The sequence below is a fragment of the Perna viridis genome, chromosome 2 (genome assembly GCF_037379345.1).
Source record: "Perna viridis isolate PV_CMFRI_1.1 ecotype Kerala chromosome 2, ASM3737934v1, whole genome shotgun sequence".
Lineage (NCBI taxonomy): Eukaryota > Metazoa > Mollusca > Bivalvia > Mytilida > Mytilidae > Perna > Perna viridis.
Genome location: NC_142446.1, coordinates 44156124 through 44183398, shown reverse-complemented (window position 1 = coordinate 44183398; position 27275 = coordinate 44156124). Strand labels below are relative to the sequence as shown.

General features: G+C 32.4%; 1 protein-coding gene across 18 annotated transcripts in view; it reads right to left on the bottom strand.

The window, feature by feature from the left end:
- Window positions 1-4662: 4662 nt before the first annotated feature.
- The window catches only part of LOC148625256 (uncharacterized), a 79379-nt gene continuing 56766 nt past the window's right edge, over window positions 4663-27275 (bottom strand). For 5 of the 18 annotated variants that reach the window (XM_088568681.1, XM_088568687.1, XM_088568684.1 and 2 more), the window contains one exon: window positions 18699-18893. In XM_088568681.1, the coding sequence (XP_088424807.1) occupies window positions 18795-18893 (99 nt within the window). In that variant the 3' untranslated portion in view covers window positions 18699-18794. Of the gene's footprint in view, window positions 4866-15149; window positions 18337-18696; window positions 18894-27275 lie in introns of those variants that run through there. The other 13 variants (XM_088568676.1, XM_088568677.1, XM_088568682.1 and 10 more) reach the window with 6 other exon arrangements.

Sequence of the window (27275 nt, the reverse complement as noted above, 5' to 3'; positions counted from 1 at the left end):
GCAAGTGCGTTGTTATTAAAAGGAAGGCCACTTTTGATTAAGTTGGGCTATAATGAAAAATCATACACATGTAACCCAAATTAAATAACCTTTAATGCAAAATACGCTTTTGTAAAATGCGCAAGGCTATGTAAAATTCGAAATCTTTGGGATGTATGTGAATAGCCATCTTGCAAAACTCTTTTATCTGAAGGAATCGATTGTGTTGATCATATGCAGACTTTATTGATTTTTACCGATAGCTTCCGATTAGCTCGTGATGTAACTAAGTCGGTTTGATGCTGATACAAGTACTGCATATTAATATGTAAACAAAGAATATTCCGTAAATATTTCTACGATCATGTTTTTCTTATCACCAAAAATGCTGTCTTGTCAAGTTTATGATTACAAAAATGATAAAAGAGAAATATTCAAACTGTTTTTTGACCAGCAACATGAACGCTCTCGGGAAGTAGCCATTAGAATTTCCTCAGAAATACTAGTCTTCTAGATGCAAAAACCATCGTTCGTCAATATTTTCTCACATTTGCTAACATTTTGTGCCTCAATTTTGTCTGTGTATTTTGGATTGCAATGGAGAAAAGTAACAAATTTGAGCTTTCTTTGGACATCGTAATCAACTATCTATTTACTTTCAAGCTCCGAACAGCGTCTGACGTTTGAAACTCACTCTAGGCGCCACAGCCAGCCCTTTCAGAAAATGCAAGAATCTTCATGTCAAAGTAGGGAAAAGCGAATGATTTTACGCGAGGTTATCCGATTGTCAAACGTTAACCTGGAAGCCCGGGTAACAATTTCGTTCCACAAGTTTCCCTCAAGTATAATATACATTTTAGCAACCCTAGGGTCGCTTGCGATATTAACCAGGAAACCAGATAACGGTTAGTAAGAGAGGAAGCGAGTGGAGCTTCATTTACTTTCACTTTACAAACCGACTTCGTGACGCCGTCACAGCTCACCCGATCATGGTGGCATCTTTATTCGCGGGAAATTCAAATTTCCTTATTATGAATCGCGATTAATTAGTTAAGAGAAGAAATTTTTTTTCAATTTAAATTTTCATGAACATTTAACAGATTACTTTCGATATTCGTGACTTACATATTAAAATAGTCTTCTCATTTAAAGTAAAAGTTGTTTCAAAGGGCGGATGCAAACAGTGGAGTGCTAAATATGTCCCTGAAGTATGCATGCACACTTAGGAAACAATCAGTTATCTTCCTAGAAAATGAATTAGAAACCCTTACCTCAGTATTCCGAAATTTTTCAGACTGTATGTTACTCTTGTTTCAGTTTAAAATGGAGATATCTCCTTTACTTGGTTCACTAAGAACGTGATTTCTTCCCACACAAAGGATCGAATCATGACAGACGTCATGCACATATTTTCCAGCTTCTACATAGCATCAAAAGACATTTTATATATTTTTTCTTCTTTTACATTTATAATTTTGTTTTCATATCTGAAAGTCAGTGCGTTTGCATAAATATAACTCAACTGTATTTGGTTTAATTTGTATCTATAGAAACCTCATCAGAGGTACTTATCTTACCTAATATGCAGAAGCTTGACGATAGCACACACTGTCATTGCCCGTACGTTATCCCTAACAGAGGGACAGAATAAAGTGCTTAGCTTACATATATTCCTATCATATAGTTCCTGCGTCCATAAAGTGTACGTGTGTATATCAATTTAATGCAGTGATCCAGTATCTTAATTAATATTTTTATATTTTGCAATGTGGATTAAATCAAATAATTTTAGCCGTTTCAGCTGTTCTTTAAAACTGAACTGAGTAGATAACATGTAGTGTTTAAATCTGCCGTTACTATTGCACCTTCAGTTGAGTGATCAAACATACATAGTTAGGGAAGCGCTTTGTGCTTATACAAGATCATTCACTGGTGTTTTTACAATGGTTTCAAAGTAAGATTTATCCTTGTAATTTCATCAAGATCTTGTGAGTTATACGATGTTAAAATCTACCATTACATAATGTTTACAAAGATAAGCGATTTTACTAGCTTTGAACATTTGATATTGCAATAAGTGATAAAATGTCTACCGCCGTATTACAAAACAATCCACGTATTTAACCTATACTGATGTAAATACTTCATTCATGGCTTTCATATTTCGATTTTGTAACTGTCTCCTGTCGATGATTTCGGTTGCAATATGCAGGGTGAAATTAAGACCGAATTTATGTGTGTCTATTTTATTATTATTATTTTTTTTTTTGTTAAAAATATCAATTTTAACTATAAGATCGGTTAGTAGGTTCAGGTGGTTTGGCGACATGTAGTGAAACCAGTACATGGAAAGCCTTTGCTAGAATGCATATTTTTTTTCCTAGTTTTTCAAAGAAAATGAAGTAAATCAAATATATTGCAAATATTCTGGTGGCTGTTGCAGCATTTTTTTTTCTTCTTTCTCTTCTTTTCTTTCCTTTTTCTGAGTTGACATGATCATTTCTAGGGATTTGCAAGGAATCTTATATTATTTGGTAAGTTTTTTCTTCCTGCGTCATAGATTGCCATAAGAAATACACAGTTTAACGAAAACGACCATATAATTTTAAAACAATTTGTTGATTCAAAGATAAAGAATTTTGTAACCATGTTTAGCACTCGATTTGATTCTTGACTTAAAAGCTTAATATAATGACAGCCCAAACATCAAATATTTAGATGAAGTGTTGTCACAACAAAAATGTAATTACGAAGCACCGGTATTTTAAGCTTCCGGTTTACTTAGTGAATATAAACAGGAAACGAATAACTCCTAGTTTTAGCGGCACATGCAACTAAATGTTAGCTACACTCAAAGTATATTTATAGACACTTTTGATGTACATTTTTACTGGTTTACACGTTATTTGTTTCAAATAAAAACACAAACATGCACTGGGGTATATACATGCCTAGAATTGACCCTTATGGTTCTTTTTTTTTTCTTATAATGACAATAGCATTAATCCATATCAACAAAGAAAAAAAGGGAGTAATACGAGATAGTTTACAGCATACATCTCTGAACAATATCATATTTTCAATAGCTGTTGGTGAACTAGTCTTTTTTGTAGAGTACTTTTCTAGTTTTACCATCTGCCTTTGGGAAGACAATGAGAGAGAACAGTTAAAGTAATGGAAAATACCGGCATTTTTAGAGGTAGGCGATTTGTTTATGCATCTTTTTGTTTTATGTTTCAGAAAGTTTTTATTATTGCACTGATATTGTGATAATTTAGATAAAAAGACATTGCCAGAAGCTACTAGAAATGGAAATCACAGGTGCTTATTTCATTTGGCGTTTGTTCGACTTCACGCACTGCCAATGGTAAGGATATAAATGTTCTTTGCTTGGTAATACACAAAAGAAAAAAAGATTCATAAACCATTATTTAGTAGAATTCCATTTCATTACTGACACCCCAAATATTTCTTTTAAACATATACTAGTTATGACGCAGCGAGTTATAAAGAAGATTTAAAACAAAAAAATGTAAAATAAAGCTAATTTTGATAACATTTACACAGCCACTTTAACTTCCAAGCTAATAACACTGGATTAAGTACGAGCGAACAAGAGTACGTGCTTTAACAAGGGTATGACTCCTCTGATAGAAATGAAGGTTTAATTAACATTTACAAAACTACATGAAAAAATGTGGAGATAAATTTCAAATCTATGTCCTTCTCTTCGCTACGTGATTTACCTGACTGATCTTACATTATAATGAGAAACTCCCAACCCACAGAAACTCGTCAGATAGGTTAAAAGCAGCGTTGGGGAGAAAAAAAAAGTAGCCCCTAGAAAACACTTAAAATCAAAAGTTTCATCTGGGCGTAATCAGACTCGTTTTGTATTAAAAGAATTCGCTTATTCTTCGAAAGTTGTGTTAATTAATTGTTAATATTTTTCGTGGCATTTTTAAAATAAATTCTCGCTCAGCTGGGCAATTATATTCCCAAAATGTCTCGTGACGATACATACACGTACATATCGGTACAAGAGTCATTTTCTAAGTCATAGTTTAGTGTTTTCTTTTGTGCGTTATTTGTTTTGTTTTTCGTATGAATCCGAGTTGCCCATTTACTTCTGTATTTTTTTATGTTCTTAATTGTGTGGGTCTGTTTTCCATGTCTGGTCTTTGTCCCTGGAATACATTATTTTGATTTCCGATAGAATCTACGTTCCCTTGATTACTCTTTCATGTCTCTCAGTACTTGAAATATTGATATGTCTATAAGCGTTTGGTAAAATTGTAATGCATAAAAGTGGCGAAATTAAACGTGAAGCATTGGACACATGATAAAAAAACAATAGCAGTAACAACAACCTTGCCTTAGATAAATGATTTACAAATATATATATACGATTGATAGGATGAATATTGTTGTATTAATTGATGTATCGACACACAAGGAGGGATAAAACAAACAAGAAAGTAATGGAGTATATGAACTGAAAAAATAGTTACGAGTGAGTAAACAAATCCACAGGGGAAGATAGGCCTTAAGATAACCGACGTCAGAATCAAGAAGCGAAAATGAAAATTTTATTAAAATATTAAAGTACCTATAAATATTAAAAAATGGTAATTTTACATATTGTGAGCAAGAAATTTTGAGTGTTACCTTAAAGTGACAATTTAACGATTTTCGCCCGCTTTTCTTGCTACGAAAGGTGAGTATTTACTCTAAATCACAACCAATTATTTTTTGCCTGCCCCTTTTGCCAAAAACAGTGACCGTTGATTTTGAATGACAACCAACTGATTTCCGCTTGCCCTTACTGCCAGGATCTGGTACGTTCTGCTTGTTTAAGTTCAACAAATGGAAACTGAGTTACGCATCTGAAATGACAACATGGATGCAATACAGATTTACTGCTCAATATTTCACGTGGAATGGTAATTGTTTAATGCATCCTCCAGATATTCTGTTAAAATTTCACATTTGCAATATCAATTATCATACCATTTTAGAATAGCTCATCATGTTTGCTGAACAATAAAAAAGATATCAGTCAGTGATTGGTTTACCATACAAACCAATACTCGCAATCAGTCTTAATATCAGATCTACGTTAGTACAGACCAATAAAATTTTCACATAATTTGTACTTTTTGGAGTGCCAAAAGACATTTTTCGTAACCATTTTTGTGCATTTTATGACCATAAAGGTATCCACCCTTTGTTCATTAACCCGTCCAAAGGCTATATTATTTCAGTTACCAGTTTATCTTTTTTGCTTTAAATTACAATCTTAAGATCCTATGAGCATATTTTTCGTGAACTTTTTAGACTAGAGAGGAAAAAGAACACAATAAAAATAGTAATATCAGATCCTGTTGCAAATGTCAAACGCGCATTGCGTCAGTGGCAGCGGTTAAAAGGCACCACGTGACAATTTCTAGATGAAATCACCTTTCCATCCAGACAGCAATAAAATAAAGATCCTAGTTAAACTCTCATAAAGATACATATCTTTGTATAATTTTATTAATTTCAACAAACAACACAAAAAATAATATAGTCGAATGAACAAATTCGTAGAAAGTACATTTGTTTCATACTTTATTTTCAACGAATTTAAAATAGACTACGGTAATGCGCTTGCATTGCCGATGAAATATTTTTCGATATAGGTACACTCATTAAGCATATGAAATATCTTTGATTTGGAAGCGGCTGAAAATGATAAAATTGCTAAATAACGCAAATATTGTATTATATAGAAATTCAACCTGTAAATGACTTAATTTAGAAATCAAACCATAATGTAAATTGCATCAAGTCGTTTTAGTTGATAAAAAAAAAGTCAAGGGGATGATAGTTTTTACCAATGGGTTGTTTACTTCTATTAAGATTGGTAGTTTAACCGAACATTTTTACAGTTTTTAATTAAACTTCAAACATATACCCAAGATTTTTTGGTACTATATTACAGCTTCAGGAGCTGAGGATGCTGATGTCTTTTTTTTTTTTTTTTTTTTTTTTGTAAATATTTCGAAAATGTGACTTCATGCTCGATCTAATCGAATCTTTACTTAAAAAATGCCGATATAGCTCACAAATACATCTCCACCAAGAAATGAAAATACCAAATGAGTTACAATATGTATATATTTACTTTTGATACCGGTTGTGGAAAACTGGAAAGAAATCAACAACAAAAAATTGTGACACAGAGAACGAAATTCAAATACTAAATATCAGATTGAAAGAAAAAACACCAACCAAATAAAACAACGAAAGAAACAACAAATATAATATTGAAACTGAAAATACACGACGAGATATACATCATGTGCACCGGTAGGGAAACTTCCGCCGAGTATTTCAAGCTTCATGTAGAATTTTAAAACTTAAACTTACATACGCGATAGTTCTGTCCCAAAAGGATGGTACATGTATGCATTGAAAAGAACGTAGAATATGTTTTACTACTTTAGTAGTCAATTCACGCCATACACAGTCGGTAGATTTTATGACCCGATTTATGGCCAAGGGGCTACTTTCCATGATAGGAAAACCCTCGAGATACGGGCACTATTAAGTTTACAGAAATCTTGACACATGCTGGACCCGAATCCTCAGCGGAGTCAAACCTCATTATTTTAGTCCATATTTATGTTCAAACTAATCGGTCAACCCTTTCCTTATAGACATCAGTTAAATGAGCATGCATCTGATGCAGTTAATAATATAGGTAGCTGCCAACGTTATTTAAAAGTACAAGTGCGATAAACTTATGTATCAAATATAAGACATATAAATACATGTATATTCAGGGACTCAGATGTTGTGTTTTAAATATATCATGGTACTAGAATAGACGTACATGTGTAATTATCTCAACGTAGGCTCGAAATATAAATGAAATACTCTGGTAGACCTTTTGTGAAACATTAGATAAGTATTATTTACCGCGAAATTAACTCCTGTTTCAACAAATTTAACAGAAACTATCAGAATAAAACCCTCTGTATGTAAAGCTTATCAAAGTTATGTCGAATAGCATGATATCTGAAGTATTTGGCAACTCTTTAGAGTTTATAATCTCTTTACTTAAGATGCTATTAAGCAAATCTCCCAGATGGTCACTTTGTGTTCATAAGCACAGTATAGATCTTAATGGAATATACATTTACAATTGATGGATGGATATGAAATCTACATGTTAATCTTTCTGGATCAATCAAAATGCATTACGATGTTTACACTTAAACACGTGTTTGAAATCTACAAACTATTTTGTCTTTGAACAATGAACACCTGTGGGAGGTCAACTCAGGTGAGTGCCACCTGGAAAAGACAATATAGTACTCCGTTAAAGACCCTCTTAGGCCATGTCCGAATTATCTTGGGTTTACACATGGAGTTTATTAATTGTAGTAATCAAATCGTTTTAGTAATACCATTTTAATACTGATTTTCTGGATTTGTTATCCACAAGCACATTTTCTATTCTATAAGAAACATCTATAGATCAGTAATTTGTGCTGCTGGTATGAAAGTATGCATGAATTTGTCATTTAATGTTACCTTATAAGTAATATTTCCTTGTGATGTATCAGAAACTAACAGCATTATTATGTGAAACCAAAGTCTTCTTGTGTCGACACTTGGATGTGGCAAATGTAACAAAAATACAATAAAAAATCTTCGGATTACATCTATTAAAAATGTTCACAGGCCCTACAAGTTTTTAAGCAGAAAGAAGATCCAAATTAAGCACAAATTAGACTGAGCTTGAAAAAATAATTGCAACACATACACACACACACACATACACACGCACATACATACATACATACATACATGCATATACACGCACAATGAATTAAGTTATTTCTTTCCGTAATATGGTTGCATCAGGACAAAACCTTTGTACGTTTTTGTAAATGTTCTGACAATTATGATTTTTTTTCAATTTTATCAGCTAACCAGACACAAAATAAAAACGCAGAAAAATACATTCGTGTCCTTCAAAACCTACCCGAGCTACCTATATCAAATAACTCTTCGTTCTAAATCTTAATCGATATCGCAAGAGTCAAATTATTTGAAGTATAAATCAAAAACAAGTGCTTAATTTATTTGTTCATGTTAACTTGTGTAACCTTAAAGTCTTCTAAAGACATAAATGTGATTTGTTGAAAAAGAACAGGACTTAAATTATGTTTGCATTGCTAAGAAACTAAAGACGTCCATCGAAATCATTGGAATTATTGCACAGAATATTAACATCCAATAAATTGTTTTTTTTCAAGCATTTGTTTTACTTTAGATGACGTTTTGGGAATACTGAAAGAGTCAGCAAAATTAGGTATTATCTTCTATAAATATATAAAAGGCACTGTGTAATTTAAGTCCATTTCTGACAAAACAGTTTAGAAAACCAATAGAATTCAATCTGTCGGATTTTAGCTTAAGGACAACTGCACATCAACACTTAATAGTGTGAAAGAACTATTGTTCGTGGGGTACCAATTTTCGGGTTTTCTTGGGTAGGCCAGACCATGAAATTTGGTTCCCAACGAAAAGGAGATTCCCATTATTGTGTATACTGAAAACCTCAAAACTACGAATTCAAGAATCCACGAACTGGTGTTTCTTCCCTTCTCCACGAAAATTGGTATCCACGAATTATAGTACTTCCAGAGTATACCATTTTTTATGTGTGGAAACATGATAAATGACACAATCATTTCCCTACCAATACACCTTAGTCTTCTACTGAACTATGGTTTCTCGTTTATGCGATGAATTTGTTACCGAAATAACAACATCGGTCCTCGATCATATGTTAATGTGGAATTAAGTGTTACCAATGTTAAAGTGAAATCCGATTATACAAGGCCCATACTACATGGAACAGTGGCAAATGACAGAAAATGGACAGAAATAAAGAACAACATATACAAAAGTAAATACAAAGACCGGTCGAACTCACATCCCATTCCCATCTGCAATGACCCAGGTGAATTGGGAGGGTAAGCACCTTTAGCATTTTCTACAGACACTCCCAAAGTTATATATAAAACGAAGGAGGAAATCTCGACACATTGAACAAATCTGCCCTCATATTACTCGTCATGTCGGCCGACATGTTTTATTGATGGCCGTCACAGAATTTTTAAGCGACAACATTGATTTGAGGAAACATAAAAAAACACTTCCGAAGGAGAAATGATCGAAACAAAATTTTGAGTATTCTTGACTTCAACTTTATATTGTAAAATCGCGAAATAGTCATTGTGATCAATATGTTGATTTTTGTTCAAGTATGGAAAGCGTCTAAATAAATCATAGGCTGAAGTCGCTAATCGTCAAATATTCTATGCTGCTTTCAACATCCAGGCGAATTCAATGCTCTACTAAGCTAAACTCCCAACCAATTAATGATTTTCACATTTTCACCATAAACCATGCCGTAGATTTTTGTGTGGACTTGGTTCAGACTTTAAAAAAATCACAAATTTTAGTGAGCTGTAACTTGAAGATTTTAGGTCGATTGATAATATACATTCATATCACGAGAATAGCTATGACGTATATGTCAAAGAGACAACAACCCCACCGGAATAAAAATGTCAGCAAAATACCACCAATTGGTCTTCAATGAACGGCGAGGAAATCCTCATACGACAAGTCAGGCTGCAGGTGCCCCAAAAATCATTTTACAATGGTACAGCGAAAGGGTTGCCCCATATACTGATGTAACATAAAAAAATAACTAAAGTTTAAAACGAAGCAAGACATACAGATCCAGAAAGTCTTGACTTGGGATAGGCGCAAAAATTGCGGCGGGTTAAGGTACTTCGGGGTTATCACAACCTCTCTTTAAAATCTGGCCACTATAGAAAGAGTAATCAAGGGAACCAAGGTTATAGCGGTAATCAAAAGAATGTAATCCAGGGACAAAGACCAGACATGGAAAACAGACATACACAACAAAGAACATCAAGTAACTAAAATCATACATACAAAGTAACAAAAACAAATGTGCAACTCGGACTCCACTAAAAACTGGGAGCATGGACCAGGTGCACCGGTAGGGTAAGCGTGCTCTGCTTTTCTAGAAACACCCGTCGAGTTGCTCATAAAAAGTCAAGTCCGGGGTAGACAAACGACGAAAGGAAAACTGACTCGTTGAAAAATATTACACCATTAATCACACCTGAAAATCAGTTCAAAAAGGCCTGAGTCCTTTGTTACAACGGAAATAAAGAAATTAAATATAAATTACACAAATGTACAAACTAGCAGTTAACTGACATGCCAGCTTCAGACCAGTTAAACCTACAAAAAGTTATATCACCATCGTTTGTAAACGTTCTTTTCCATTTCACATTTTTTTACCTATCGTACATTTGTACATTACCAGCAAAATAAGTGTATTCTTTCGAAAATATACTTGACATTTTAGAACTTTTAAAAGCTCATTAGAGTTTACTTTTAAACTTTGAACTTTGTTGTGTAACGCAATAGTTCGTCAATTGGCTAAGTCGGCAAACTTTAAGCGAAGTTGCGATATGCATGCTCTGCTTAAAATCGGGTTACTTCGTAACCGTGATGACACGAATGTAGAAATCTCTCAAACAACACAACACGGAGACTAGGAGTTTCTCAGCTATATTACAGTAAGTTCAATGCTAATCGATCGTTTCATCTTTAATGTAAACTTCCCGCTCTTATATAAGTAAAAAAAAACCACGTAGAACACATGTAAACGTATGGTACTTAAGAGGTACATTTTGATCTCGTATGAAGCTAGAATTTAGTTCTACGGCACCGATCAGCAGCATAAGGCAATGGATAAATATATGATTATGCAAATCATTTATGAATGTACAGTACAGAAATTACGAGTGCAAGAAGTCGTTAACAATATTGGCGACTTAAAAAGGTGAGTGAGAGTTGAAGTGTTTTATAACACTTTAAGCCTGATCTTTGCTTAATTCCATTAATTTACATTCTTTATTGCTAAAATTCTGAATCTCTTTGTATTTCACTTAAAAATAATACGGCTACGTATATAATAACATGTTAAATTATTTTGCCAATATTGAGATATCATCTTAATAATTTTTTTTTGGGAGGGGGGAGGGGGTTGGCGGCTTGGGAGTTGGGAGTTGGGGTGTCTTCACCTCTCGTCCTTCTCTTCGGTATTTGCAGTCAATTTGAACGTTTTACCCCAAAATCAGTTAAAAGAATACTTCGAGTTAACAATGATTCTTGTATATTATGTATATGCAATGCGATTTCATTTTGATACAATAACGTACTATAATACATACTCATACGCCGAGAATAAGAATATAATAAAAAGAAAAGTTTTGATAATTCCGAGGATTTCTTCTAATCAACACAAAGAATCCTACATCTTTCTTTCTTTCTTTCTTTTTTTTTTTTTTTTTTTTTTTTGATCAAGAGTAATTAACTTTAGGCGTTACTTTCACTGCTGTGTTCTCTTGATTGTATAGACTAAGGAATCTGACTAGAACTGACTGAATACAACCACTGTATTGCAGTAAATAAACCCGAGCTGTTGTGAGGAGAGATAGAAAGCAGAATAGTTTATATATTGCGCATTAGTAACAATAAAACATGCTTTTATCAGCAGATGGTGAGCCATATTGCATAGTTTGTTGAGTATATCATGTCATTACCAGCTAATGTAATATCATTGTTTCGTATAATCCAGAAACGAAACTAACAAGTCAGCAAGTAAAACATGACGTGAAATTTTACAGACGGTGAAAAAAGGCAAAAAATACAAGAAAATTTCTTTTATGTATGTCTGTCACTAATAAGACTGCAATAAAAACAATGCGATATTATATTCTTTATTATACATAGATATGCAAATTGAAAATGTTTATTGTACAGGTGTTTTTCTCATTTTAATGGTTTCAGGAGCTGATATACGAGGAATAAATAACGGGGATATCTTGGAAACTCCACAAGATGTTAGATATATGATAGTTATATATATAAAGAGATGAAACAGCCGTCGTGCCACAGGTGTTTCACCAAAGGCTGTCAATAGTCAGATTGTGCAGGTATGATTAAAGAGATTTATCATTCTCTTACTTTTTATTATCAGTAAATACTGTTGTACTATAGAGCAGGTTGTATTGAATGCTTGATATTTTAATTATTTAAGTCGACTCCCTACAGATGGCTTTTCCCTTTCGATTACTAGAATAAAATATGCACTAGGTATAGATCTACCGAAGGGGAATGCCCTCGAATATATGAAAACGAAACACTTCGCTTTTATAGAACAATGGTTGAATGTTACGTATCATTTCAATAAATCAAAATAATATGAAATGTAGACAGAGTAAAAACCGAATATAACAAATACCGACACAAGCATACAATACATGGTTTATAGACGAATTGTCCCAGCGCCACGATACTTGGAAAATTACTGAAAGCTGGAATAGTTCTTATCTGTGTGTGATGTTATAAAATCCCAAGGCTGATTGGCGTTATCACTGTAATATTATAAGTCTTAAGGATTTTGTAAGATTTTTATTTCATCGAGGCCCATTTTTTTTTTTTTTAAGTCATGGTTTTTAATAATTTTATAGTCTTCTGCTCTTTCAATATCACCTGTCATGTTAAATGCTTAATATCTATAACAGTTTGAATTGATTACGTAGATAAAACAGCCGCTGAAATGCCATGTAAATCGGAACGGAATATAGCAAAAGAAGTTTTTCTTTTCAATCATGGCATGACCGTGATTGAAAAAAAAATCGCCGAAATCAGAAGTTGAATAGGCACAACTTGATACCACAGCAAGGATCGACCCATGAAAAATCTGCGCAAATATGTACTTTTTACAATTCTGAATCTGAATTGGGTTGAATTTTGACAAAACACAGGTTTCCTAAACAATATGAGAGAGGTCTAAAAACTTTTAAACATCTTGAAAATAGTACATTAACCATAAAATATAGCCTAATAACAAAAATCTAAAAGGAAAGACAGATTCATCTACAAAGAACAACCAGAATAAATATTTTGTTGAAATCAAACGGCCTTTAATGATGTATCCCTTCGATCAACTTAAAAAAAAAGGACATAGAATAATGCAATACGCGATACCAACACGAATGGTTTTGCTTTGGTTTTGTTTGAACATTTGTTTTTCTTTTTGTGGAACAAGTTCATAAAGTTCCGACGGCGACGACGTATCACTATATAACCTCTTTTTTGTGGTCGTATACGAAGCATTAGCATATAACAGAAATAATCAAAATTAAATAGAAATACACAGAAATCTTAAAACTAAAGCATGGTTAGTAAAGCTAAAAGTCCGAAACAGATAACTTGAAACCAAAATTCTTGAGTTATCATAAAATTAGGATATGTTCATGGAACAACAAAATTATAACGACATAACTACAATCTTCGGTTCTGCACAAAAGACTAAAAATAAGTATCAGCAAGCACAATCGATCGGTCCCAAATCTTCCCACATATTTACCTTTACCGTCGTGTGATAAACGAGTGAACGATAGTTGAACGGAACTGTGTTAGTTAGTCATATCTTATAACAAGTACTGTCTTGGAAAAAAGATAGCCGACACAGTAAAATTTGTTCTTTTTACTTATAAATTTCATCAGGAAATAACGCAATGTCTATGATTTGACTGTTATCCTACTAGGTATATGATTTGCTCATAAATACAGCAATTAAAGTATTTTCCTCATTCGATTTCATTTTTGTTTGTTTGTTTTGTCTTTGTGCTCAGCTTGTATACAAATGAAAACACTACAGCAAAATTAACATTTTTTTTTTATTTAGAAACAGCAAAATTGGTCCCTTTCTCACTATTCTGTTATGATGCAGAACATACGACCTGGTATAAGTTTCTACAAATGAAGACTATGTTGTTTTCAAATTATGGTCATTTGCGGTCATTTACTTGAAAATATGCGCTTTCCTACATTTCATTGATAATGCTTTTAAACTGAACCCTATAAAACCCCAAATAAACCGCTTGGCTTAACTCGACTATTGTGTTTGAATCCCGTTGTTAGATTGTTCTCTCGTAAATCGAACACCATCCTTCAGGAAGCAAAAAAAACTGGTTACAAAAAGGTTCAGCTTTGATAAGTATCACTCAAGAGACTTACTGAGCTAAATTATTAAATGCACTCTTTTAAGGTGATTGCCATCTGAGATCGTCACCTTCCAGTTTTAGTATTTAGGAATTTTGGTCGTTACATACTCGCCGATGCTGTGTAATTGTTATACTAACCATTGATAATATGTTTCCTAAATTCCATGTTTACACATGTCATCTTCAAGAACATCGAGCAACAATCATCCTGGTTTCTAACGATCATTGATAAGGCAATTACTTGACAAATTATGTTCATTTCAAATTTGCCACAATATGACAATAACGGGTTTAAAGTTAACCCCAATTATTGTCAAAGATTCCAATAACAACGTTTCAGCCCATTTTAGAACTACCTTGTAAAGGGTAATTAGCTTTGTAAGTAGCTTGTTTCTTAGTAATACAGCAGTTTATATGACCTTTTCCTTGTGTTCTATAGGGTGTACTTATATAGTAGACTTGTTGTTCATGACAGAAAAACCAGGAAGGAATTCTAACTTGACATGGACAGAGACACATCAACAAATATATCGAGACGTTTATAGCTACTTAATGTCTTCGTTATTATTTTAAATGGTTTTAATTTCCTACCTTGTTCGAAAGTATATCTAAAAAATATAGTTATATAAACTGTATTTTGTCAGGAGATATTGGTAATGGAAAATGCGATGACAGGTACAAAATGTTTTGACGATGTAAACAAAAATTTTACATTTCTGAATGACGCAAAATTTCCCTTTCACATTCTTTCTTCTATTGATAAGTAATGGTTTCGAAAATTGAGCGGGGAATAACTGCATAAAAAATACTTCAAAAACTTAGACACAAGTCGACTTTTACTATTCAAATTTGATGGTAGAATCATAGACCACGGATACCCTCCTTCCCTCTTCTGACTTAATAATGTGCCAATTAATAAAAATATGTAAGAACAGCTTTAAATAGTTATCATTCAAGTGAATAACTTGAAAAATAAAAACAACCTGCTAACAATATAACGTTTATTTTCAAATAAATTCAGTATCAAAACAAAACTTTACTCAGTTATTTAACAAAGAATGTTATCAGCATTGCAATATTGTAATCACACTATTAACAGTGTGCAATAACACGGTGCACATGGACTAGAACCTCGTCCAGTTATCATAAAACAAACATATAAAATATCACAGATAAAAAAAGTGGTGAAATATAAATTTTAAAAAAAAGTAAACAAATAGAAAACATATGGTAAAATACTGAGATGCTTCTGTCAGTGTATAACAGCTGTGATGACAGAAGAATACCTTCCTGCAAAATACTTGCAATTATTCCAATTATTACCAGTGTCGCTTTGTTCATTGTTGATTGAAATGAAGTGAAATTAACAGATTTTTTTTCGAAAAAATTCCCCACCCCAACAAAAAAAAATGAACTTGTATTTTCAAAGCAATTTTTAACTGTATACCTTTTGCCTATAAAAAAATCTTAAATGATCATGCTAACACCACGAACACGCCCTTATGTTGGACAATCTTGTAGAGCAAAGATGCAATCCATTTTAAAGTAATTCTACGAAAAAAGCTGTATCAAGGCGATAAGCATGAATCTACGATTTTTACTCGTCTTTTTCATGAAAAAGTATTCCCTTTCGATCGTTTTCTTTGAAAATCAATTGCACTCAAATTTTCATTTTTACCAACACTTAATCGAAGTTTAAAGAAACCCGACAAATAACGAAGGTTGTATACAGGCAACTGATTATTGACAGATGAACTGACCAGTCAAAAATATAATTCACTTCGCAAAATCGTTACGTGGTGTAAAACTTTACCAAAAGTGATACATAAAAAGTATCATTTAAAGAAGATCAGAGTAAAAACATTCACAAGCTTGTAAGAAAAGCCTTCTTTAGGTGTAATACAGAGGGACTGTATGTCTATAAAATGTAACGAAGACAAAAAATGATAAATAAGGATTTCATTTCATTAAAGAGTAATCAAGGGAACCAAGGTTATAGCGGTAATCAAAAGAATGTAATCCAGGGACAAAGACCAGACATGGAAAACAGACACACACAACAAAGAACACAAAGTAACTAAAATCATACATACAAAGCAACAAAAGTAAATGAGCAACTCTGACTCCACCAAAAACTTGGAGCATGGACCAGGTGCACCGGTAGGGTAAGCGTTCTCTGCTTTTAAACAGTCAAGTCCGGGGTATTAAACATAAGCTACAAATGTAAAAACATTATAGACTACAAAAACATCTGAGCTAACATTCCAGCTATTGATGGTGTTCTAAATTATTGTGTACAAATACGAAAATCTCAATGACTACGGAAGCCTTTTGGAAGCACAGTTATAAAGTAAATGCATTCATCACAAAAATTATTAAAAAATTAACATCATAGGATATATTGCAGTTCAATGAAAATTCTTACAAAATAACTAATTCTTTATAACTAACACCTTGAAACTGATGAAAAATATGACGATGTAACTCAGAGAAATAAATTCGCCTGAATTTTAATTTCTGTGGCTTACTTCAGTTATACTGCATCGAAAAAAAATGAAGCTTGATAAACTTTGTCAAAATTTATATCTATTCAACTTTAAATCTGGATTTTGATCTTCCAATGAATTTCTGTTGTTCTACATGAAAAATCCTGATTTCTTCTTTTCAATTAATATTTTTTTCAATAATTCAATCCAAAATCTGCTCAACAATTGAAAGTCTGATTCATTTCTTAATGCAACATATTTCTGTTCAAGTGCAAATATATAAGACATCAGGAAGAACAAGTAGATACAACTATTAAAATGATAAGAATCCATTAGCGCGGATTAAGCAACATACCAGACAATGTTTTAGAAGCAAAAATATACAAACATGTAACAAATCCATTACAATAGTTATCAGTCTCGTTTCATCTTAAATACAAATAACCCTGTTATCAAAACACAATAATAACCTGTTAAAACAAAACTTATACAGAAAGAAATAAAACACATATTAATATATAAATAAATATCACGAAAATTCATCCACATAAATTCATAATCATTATTATTTTTTAATGATGATGCAGTGAGTGCAGAGAGCTTAGAGAAAATTTACGATCATCATGTCAAAAAATTAGTACGTTATAAAACAGTGTATTATCAGTTAAAACACAGCATCACTTCTTACATAAGATGATAGAGTCGATTTTGAAAACAGAAATAAATATCGCAGAAGGAAAACCAGAGTTCTTTTATCAACGAATTTCAATTAAACGTTTTATAACAGATGAATAATTTGAGCATTTTCCAATATCCAAAGCCATCTGGCTTGTTCCAGAAACTGTTAACCATTGGGAGTTAAATTGGTTTTTAAGTATAAACGTTTTTGATTTGTCAATTCGACCTTATCGTGGCATTTTCCCAATTTAAAAGAAAAAAAAAACTATTCATATAAAATTCAAGTAATATAAAGACTGTGAAACGAAGGATCAAGTTGAGATGTCAGGCAAAAAAAATACATATTGCTTACAACAAAAGTTTAAGAATCTGTTGATACCCGTGAGGTCTGTATTGGTCTGTATTGCTAAGAGCAAAGTATGATATTGCGACTTGACAGCTCAAGTTTATGAAATACCGCATTCGTTGGGTACAAATGTTGATAATCAGGCAATCCACAAGATTTTAAATTTCTGAAACATTTTGATTTTCTCTTGATGGATGAATACTACAATTGTTTTCAAGGATAAAACCGAATTTTTAATACATTATACATTGATTTGGATTAATTGTGCATCCCTATAAAAAGTTTTGTATTCGTTGAGCTCAGATCATACATATTTTCCTGTAAATAAAATAATACTGAAAGGCCATACAATAAGACAAAGGAATAAGGTAATATACATAAAGGGTAAAATACCAAAAGCTCTATATATTGATTGTATAAACTAATAAAAATAACATAACCATACTATAAGTTTAAAAAAAATATATATCTACTAAAAAAATACGTAAACCAACTGTGGATTACAAGAGACAAAGTAAAAATGTTCTAATGACGTTTTCATTATAAAATGAAAAACTGTAAACAAAGCCATCTACAACTTGAGTCCGGGCTTCTTGCTGTCGAAAAGATCCCAAATTCTAATGGTACCGTCCTCACTACAAGTCACAAAACGGTCATCTGTCACCTTAAATACGAAAGAAATTAAAAGTAAAACGATTTTCTACAATAAAATACGATTGAAAGAAATATTTCTTGCAAAACGTAAAAATGAACATGTAAACCATCTTGGGTTAGCAACCTATAAAATATCATGACAAAGACTGTTTTCGTTTGTTTGTTTTGCACAACTGGGCTACGTTTTCCCTTTCCCTTTCTTCTATTATAGTTAAGGAGGTAGACATAGAGTAAGGGACATAACTCTTTGAAATTATTCAATTTCACCAAAGCCTTTATCAAGCTTTCATTTGAAACAGAATGAAATGAATTCAAGTTACTTTGATGCTTATATGAGATAAATGTGAAATTCTGAATACAAACGTTCCAATTAAATGTAAGAGCTGTGTCCCTTACCTTAGCTTTATCTTCTTAATTGGTTTGGTTGAGTTGTTGTTAATGTTTTTATTTTTGCTTCCTTTTGCTATTCTAATACTCGACGAAAGTTGTCAATGTCTCTGACGATTTAGATATCAATGGATATTCAGATTCACGTCCTGAATGGATCTCGTATAACCACCACTGAAACTGGTCACCCAACAACAATACGTTAAAACAATTTACCCTTTCATGTTCATTTTTTGTTTGTTTTTCATTTTTGTGGCTGTTGTTGAAAAATATTGAGAGAAAATTATCATCAATACAACTAAGAATGATTGACGAAGGTCAAGGACACCACTTTAGACCTACTTACACCCAATACTCATAATGATATGACTTCACTTTCATTATGCACTTACTAAGAGAAGAAGCGCTTTTAAGCACTAGAGATCGAGAGTCCCAGTTAATATCAAAGCAGGAATAACTACAATGTTTAAATCGTTGTTAAAAAGAAGTTGGAAAGTATAACAATAAATCGTCAGAGTCCCAGTTAATATCAAAGATGGAATAACTACGATGTTTAAATCATCGTTTAAAAAAGAAGTGGGATCTATATGACAACGAATCGTCAGAGTCCCAGTTAATGTCAAAGCAGGAATAACTACAATGTTTAAATCGTCGTTAAAAAGAAGTAGGTAGTATAACAACAAATCGTCAAAATCGACCTTAAAAAACATCAATAAGAAAGATGAAGAATATTCATTAATGGATGTTATGTAGTACAGATGGTACGCGGCCTCTTTTGGAAAGCAACAACCATAAAATTACACTGAACAGGATTGAGTAAATGATGCCTTTTAGGAAATATATATTGAATTTGACAAGTGGGTGTCTCAAATGATACGATGTAATTTATAATAAATTGAAAATGTAGCATGCAGAAAATAATTATGGGTTTATTATGTAAAGTTTGTGTATTAAAACTAATAAAGATATGTCAAAAGAAAATGATGAGATTTTGAAGACTGTACATTAAAGGAGAAATGATCGTTGACAAATTATTTGTCCTATAAAAGGATACTAAATTCTAGTCTAATTGAAAGCTACGTAAATATGAACACCTGTGTTTTGTCCCAACGTTTCACACCGATTTTTACCTGAAACAGGTGTTTCTCTTTCATCTGATAACGGAGATGAGCAAAGACTGATCAATCGAAGAATCACCTGTGTATAGGTGTGATAGATGATTTCAAAGGCTTTAATGTATAAATTAATAGCCAGGTAATGTAAATGGAATACACAAGCACTTAAGAAAACAAACAACAAATGACAGAAAATGCCATCATAGTCATTAAAACGCAGGTGTGTTTACTTTGTTTAAATTTTACTATTTATCATAAATAAACTAATCTTTACCAACAAACTTAGGTACGAAATCATTTTTGGTATTTCACAGACGAGAATGTTACATTTCCAAACACGGTAACATTATAGGCTCAAGTTCATTCCCTTTCAATGAAATACTTTTTATTCACTTTGAAGGGGTTTACAAGGTCTACTTCTTCTTTAATAATCTAAACTTCAACCTAGAACTATTTGTCGATAACCATTTACACTGTTTTTTTTCTCGCACTTTCCCCCACTCTAAATGACATTAAGCAGTGTAAAAAACAACGAGATGCCTCAATATTTAAACAAATACACAAAAGCAGTGAATTTAAACAACTTTCAAGAAGGTAGATTTAAATCTAATTTACATGTACTCTGCATAACTTGTAATGATACAAATTGAGCGATTTGTGGTGTACTATAAAAAAAGTACAACTGCATAAAATAGGGCTTTGCATTTAAATGGTATATCCAGCCAATGACAATAACGTCCACAACTATGACAATGCAAGACAAAAGGATGGTTATAATAGGCACAAAAAACTTAAAAACGAAGGGACAACAAACAAAAGGAAGAAAATAACACAACATAGCTAACAGTATTAATGAACAGAAACACATGATTTTAAGGACATTTGAGTTGGCATCATAGTGTATCATAGTGTAGACTCCTTTTCCTGTTTTTTTCTTCACAAACTTTCGTTACGGTTCTGAACTTATAGGTGGATGAATAAATAGTATAAATACATAAAATCCGATAATATTTAGTTCTTAATACGCAAAAACAAACAAAACAAAAACAAAAACAAAAACAAAACAAAACTATAACAAGAGGCTCTCGAATAGCCTGAATCATTCACCTAACAAACCATGCCCTATTAGGTATCAAGCTTTGTTGCCATGTTCGACAAAAAATCGCTGAAAAAGAGCACATATTGATGAATGCTGTAAGTTCAAAAGAACACCTAAGGCACTGTAAATGGAGATGCCTTCAAATTGTTTTTCAAACCTCTGGAAAAAATTTGGACAGTGGTCCCCCTATGCCCTGTTATTCCACCGGGTCTGAAGGGACATTCGCCCAGTATACATTTACTGAAAAAGAACATAAAATGAAGTTAAACTATGGCTATCCAACAATTTCATCATCACCATTCATAACAGGGGACCATTTTAACTATATAAACCAATTATCATTGAAATCAAAGCAAGTATAAATTAGCGGGGAAATGGCCCCTAAAAACGATCTTTTCGTCATTAGACCAAATTGGGTCAACAGATTTTCACCAAAATCACATCACAAATAGATCTCATCATGCTGAACATTTTTACCAGGTAAAACTTTGGTTAAGCCTTACGTTTTGGAGATATATGCAAAAAACTGCTGTCCGACCCCCTATGTTCTATTTTTCAAATTTCGAAGTGCAAAGGGGTCATCATTTTTAGAGCGGCATAGGATATATATACTCAATTACTATGGACCACACTAATGTGTAAAAGTTCGAAAAAAATGAGCGCGGTTCTTCAAATGTCATCCGGAAACCAAAAATGTTTCGACGACAGACGAAAACTGATGTTACTTTTTTTCGATCGGGGAGTTATAAACTATGAATAATTTACAATATTGCAGTATAACAAAAAATAAACATACAATATATAAGGTAAACTTTAGATTGCAACAATTATTTACATTTCTGCTGTTTATTTACTGCGCCTTTTAATTAATTCAAAAACATGTACATTCTGCTTTCAATACTAACAAAACAACTTAACAAGAGATAATACAACTGAATTAAAATGCATTGTTACTTTCACTCACAGAGCCAGCAAACTGAAATCAAATTTCAAAGAATATTAAATTGAAAGGTAAGATTATAAAATTAAGAAAACTCAAATCAATCTTTCCTTCTTAGTGCAAGTTTTTGCTTAATTTTTGAATAAATTAAATCACCCCCTACGTGGAATAGTTAGCAAGAAATATTGAGTAGAAAAAATGCCGACAATACAAGATAGTAATGCTCTGACACCTTTCGACCAACACTACGATATTCCATTATTGTGGTCTGTCAAACCTTTCACTGGCAATCACAATTACCAACTAAGTCAAGGTCTCAGGTTTATGAAAATGTATACTTAAGCAGTGGTAACAAGATCTAGAGAAGTGGGGGGTTCACCTACCAGCGACACCTGTACGTCTTTTTATATCTCCTTAATATAACATGAGAAATTAGACAAGTAAAAGATCAATGCACAATAAAATATGAAATATAATCATTACAATATTTAAGTCTATATACAATGTGTAAGATATATTCTTTTAGAAGTGCAAAGAGATTAATTTGGGATTATCACCAATTCAAAATTAAGTCCCTGGCTGACTTGATGAAACAATACAAGTTCACATACAGACACAATAAGTTAACATTGCTTATAAGCATCAAAATGGATAAGTATGACGGTCGTGGGGGTACTAGTTTCGTGGATTACTAATACCATAAATTGAAATCTGATTAATTACCACCCCAAAAATAGAGTTCATGCAAATCTAAATATGATGTCTTCATGTAAAGTTTAATCATGACGGATTAAACGGTGTCGCGTTAACATGGTTCTTGTTCAGATGGACATGGTTCTTCCTCATATACCCTTTCTAAACTTTGTTAGAGGGGAAAAAGTTGGTTATGATAAAAGATGATTGATACCGAGAGGTAAATTTTAAATATAGCTCAGAATAATTCTACTTAACACAAAATAAAACCAGACCTTGATGTGAAGAAATACAGAAACTAAAACTGTTTGACTATGTAAAAAAGGATAGATCTCAGAATAGTCATGTAAATGCCAAGTCACAGCTAAGCAGAACCAGCTGCACCTGATATCAACATTTGTGCCACTAAATCTTTCTACACAATAAGACAGATTCTTGACTAATACGTCATTGCCTTGAAATAACTCCAACAACGCAGGTTAATTATTCGGCAAGTGTGAATTATTATTGCATTAACGTAAGTACCTCCCTGAAGTCACCTTTCATCGTGTACAAAAAGTCCGGCATTCGTACTTACACGTTCGACAACTGGCACTAAGGCACGTGGCCTAAGTAGAACATACGGTTCTACGAGGAGCACATTGCACGTACTATTAAGTATGGTGTCAACTAGATCAAATCAATTGATACGCAATCAAACTGAATGATTAAGCGAGTGCAAAGGACCAACAAATCACTAGCAGATACCGGAACACAAAGAGAAATGCCAGTTCTCTCCGTACTAACAGATGGAAAAATCTGGTATTCTTAGAATACTTGGGATTTCTTCAACAGATGGTTAAATAACACCTGAATTTCAAGTATCATATAGATTCTTTGTAACAAATAAAGCTCCCGTGTTAAAACAAACGAGAACCGACACCTGACAGACAAAAACCACGTGTGTATATCACCTTATAATTAAGCACAGCCAGCTCTAGATACGAGGCAAAATATATCTAATTGAAAACACCAATTGATTAAATTGGTCTATTGAACACATTCTATTGTGTACCTGCAATCACCAACGTATTCTATATTTTATCATTTATCAGAAGTACCTAAATATGTAGTCTTTAAGGTGTTATAATTTACAACCCACCTTATGATCAGCAATTCATACCTTTTGGTGTTAAATGAAGACGATGATCAAACCATAAAGACACACCAGAAAAGTCATATTTGTTACTCATTCAAACCCTACGCAGAGATACAATTGATAATGAAGTATTAAATATAGAACAAACAAAAACAACAACTGCAACAAAAGAGCAATAAGAACTACTGCCAACAACCAATTGCACTATTGATGCAAAGTGGACAAAAATCAATATTTTGTAATATTAGAAAATGAATTTGTAATATTAAAAATCATTTTTTAATATTAAAAAATACTCATTTTTGTCCACTTTGGCTTGCCACAATAAACTATATGTTCCTAAACTCACAGCTAGTCGCTCATAATTGCAAATAAATAACGATCATTTATTTGTTTGATAAAACCCTGAAATTTTACGATGCCATTATAGCCAATTGGAAGTAGCATACACAATTTATGTAATAGACCATAAAAATAACATTACTCGCTCGAAGCAAGTACATCCTACACCCATTGATGAAAAGTATAGTTACCACAGCTTCGTGAAGTATAGTATCTTTCAGTAATGGAAATTAAACAATGAAAAAATTATGATCCTTCCCAACTTATAAAATAAAAATTCCACCTGTCTTTGGAACACGAAGAATAATTGAAATATTCGAAATAGTCACGAATGATAAACAGGAAAACCTAATGAACGGTGAAATTATGATTTCGATCTTTTTGTCAAGAATATCCATTCTATCAGTGAGGATCTTACAATGTTTATGATCATACTTTCTGATAAAATTGAAGTACGTTTTACTTTTAAACCTTTTTCTAAACTAACAATGCAAATTATTTGATAAAAAACTAAGATACGACGAAGGAAAAATACAAGCAAAGATTACTTTTTGAATTGTCAAAATAGCAGATACGGGTTACTCTTTCGAATGATTTCAGTTCCAATATGGGGGCACATCAATAGGGATTCGTATCTGTGTTTCAGCAATCCAATGTTCAAAAAATCATTTAGTAAGGTTACTTCCATTATTCAAATTTCGAAACTAATTATTTTCGGAATTAGCTTAAAACAGTTTCAAACTTCAGCAAGATTTATTCAAATCCTGGACGACAAGAACCCCTTCCAATCCGCCATATCTGATTGACAGAACTGTAGAGTGCCCACACACGCATACAAAGCTTCAATACAGAAATAATTTGAATGTTGTTGGTATTTTACACTTTAAAAGCGATATTTGAAGCAGAAAGTTCAATGTTAAATTAAAGCTTGTATTACAAAGTGACTGAAACATCATACCCTAACAGGTAAAGATATACTCATAGGATAAAATTCCTATAAGTAACCGCGATGCATTCTTTCTTTAACGGTAAATACTTCGAGAAGTAATGATGCCTCGTCATGAGCATTTAAAGCTATTATAAAGATCATCATAAATTGCAGGGGACATATGTATTATGGTAAAGTTACATGCCCCATATCGTTAGGTATGAAATATGAGTAAGCTTATCTCTTCAAGTGATGTAGTATTCGGCATGAGAGAATTTACAGCTCTCTAATTACTGGAAAATTATATCTCTGTTCAATTCCGATGAAACATCAGCTTGGAATCTCTGGATATTGAAACCACTGCTATTGAAACCCTCTTCTGACCGACTGAACCCGTTAAAAATTGCATTTTGTAGTTTATTCAAAAATTTTTTTTGTCCTTAGGGCAATAAAATTACTAATTCATAAATAAATCATTGCAAATTCAAGAAATGTTCAAACAGACAAAAGTAGAATTATTTTGATCATAAAAACAATCAATTACAGTTTGTTTTTTAAATCTCTAATATTCTTAGCGACTTCTTGTACTAGTAATTTCAATACTTTACATTCGCATATAGTTTACATAATCATATATTACTACTCCACATTAAGCTGCTGATAAGTGCCGTGTTTACCATCAATTCTAGCTTCATACGAGATCAAAATATATCTCTTGAATATCATACACATATGTTTTATGTGTGATTCTTGCTGTATGAAAACGGGAAGTTTACATTAAAAGATAAAATGATCGGTAAGCATTGAACACAACCAGACACAGGGCTCGTTATTACAATTGACTTTACAGGTTATGTACATTATCAGGAGCCTAATAAACATAAATAGCCATTGCCAATTAATTAATCTGGTTCCCTGGTCAATATCATAAGCGACCAAACGATCGCTAAAATTTGATAGTTGACTGAGAAACTTTCGGGTCATCACGATTATGAAAGAATAACCATATCAACAGAACCAAAATTCTTGCGGAAATCACCCAATTTTAGAGCACAACGCATTCGTGCCATTTAGGATGTTGAAAGCAAGCCAAAATCAGTGGCAAAGAATATTTGATGTTTAGCGACTTTGAAGTCTTTGATTTTTTTTTATATATATTTTTATTTTTTTATAGATGGGTGGCAACCCATCTATAAAAAAATAAAAATATTATTTGTTGACGAGGTGACACAGAAAGTAATAACAGCAAAATGTTTTCTTTTTTTTAGAAAATATAGCACAAGCACAATGTTCCAAGATATGGTCAAAACTAATTCAAAGAACAGACAATGAATTTTCTTCTTTTGGGTTTCAAGAAATTAAAAAGAAATTATTCTAGATTTATTTCTTGTGTACGTCCTAATTTTTCAGTTAAATATAAGCTTCAACAGTAATAGTGTTCATTTTTTGCATTAAATCACATGTTTTATTTTACTATACAATAGAAAAGTACATACTTGCTACAAGTGACAAATTACAGAAACTTCCAAATAAACACTGGCATATAGAATTTTGAACATTCTTCAGAAATATAAGTAACAAATATGTTGAGACGTAAAATGTTTCACTAATTCTGCACAAAGGTGTAGACATTATGTAATTATTTCAAATTTATTACCTTATAATGGACACTAAATTTGTTAAAAATAACAACTGTTGAACAAGAGGATGCACCTGCACAAAAATGAAAATATATTGCCAAGAACATGATATTAACTTAACTTGACGTTATGAAAATTAGGTCAGAGTTCAAATGGATATTATCACAAAGTAATACCATACTTGTTGAGATTCGTTTGATCAAATTAATATGAATACAAGCAAGCATTTTACGAAACATAGCTTAAGGAAAATTGTACAACAATTTCAAATATTACCTTTTCATGCTGTGTTTTAAAATGAATGAACCAGAGGGGCAATTCCTTTCACCGTCTACTAGACATGAAAATGAGAGAACAATAAAATGGGCAACTCAAAGGAACCAAATAGTAGCACGGTATTGACAAATACCCAAGGATGAATATGGAATGTGAAGCATCATTTGACGTAAAACTTATCATATTTAGAGAAAAATATATATTCGATAAGCAAATTAAAAGTTAATTTTAAAATACCAGTGATACAATACATTTGGAAAGTCAGAAAATATTTTTTTAAACACGTGCAAACGGGTTTGTGAATAGAGATGGGCATAGGTTATGAGGCCAAAGGAAGATTCAGTACCCCACGAGGACTATCATTTAGCTTAACAGTAAAAGATCACTGAAC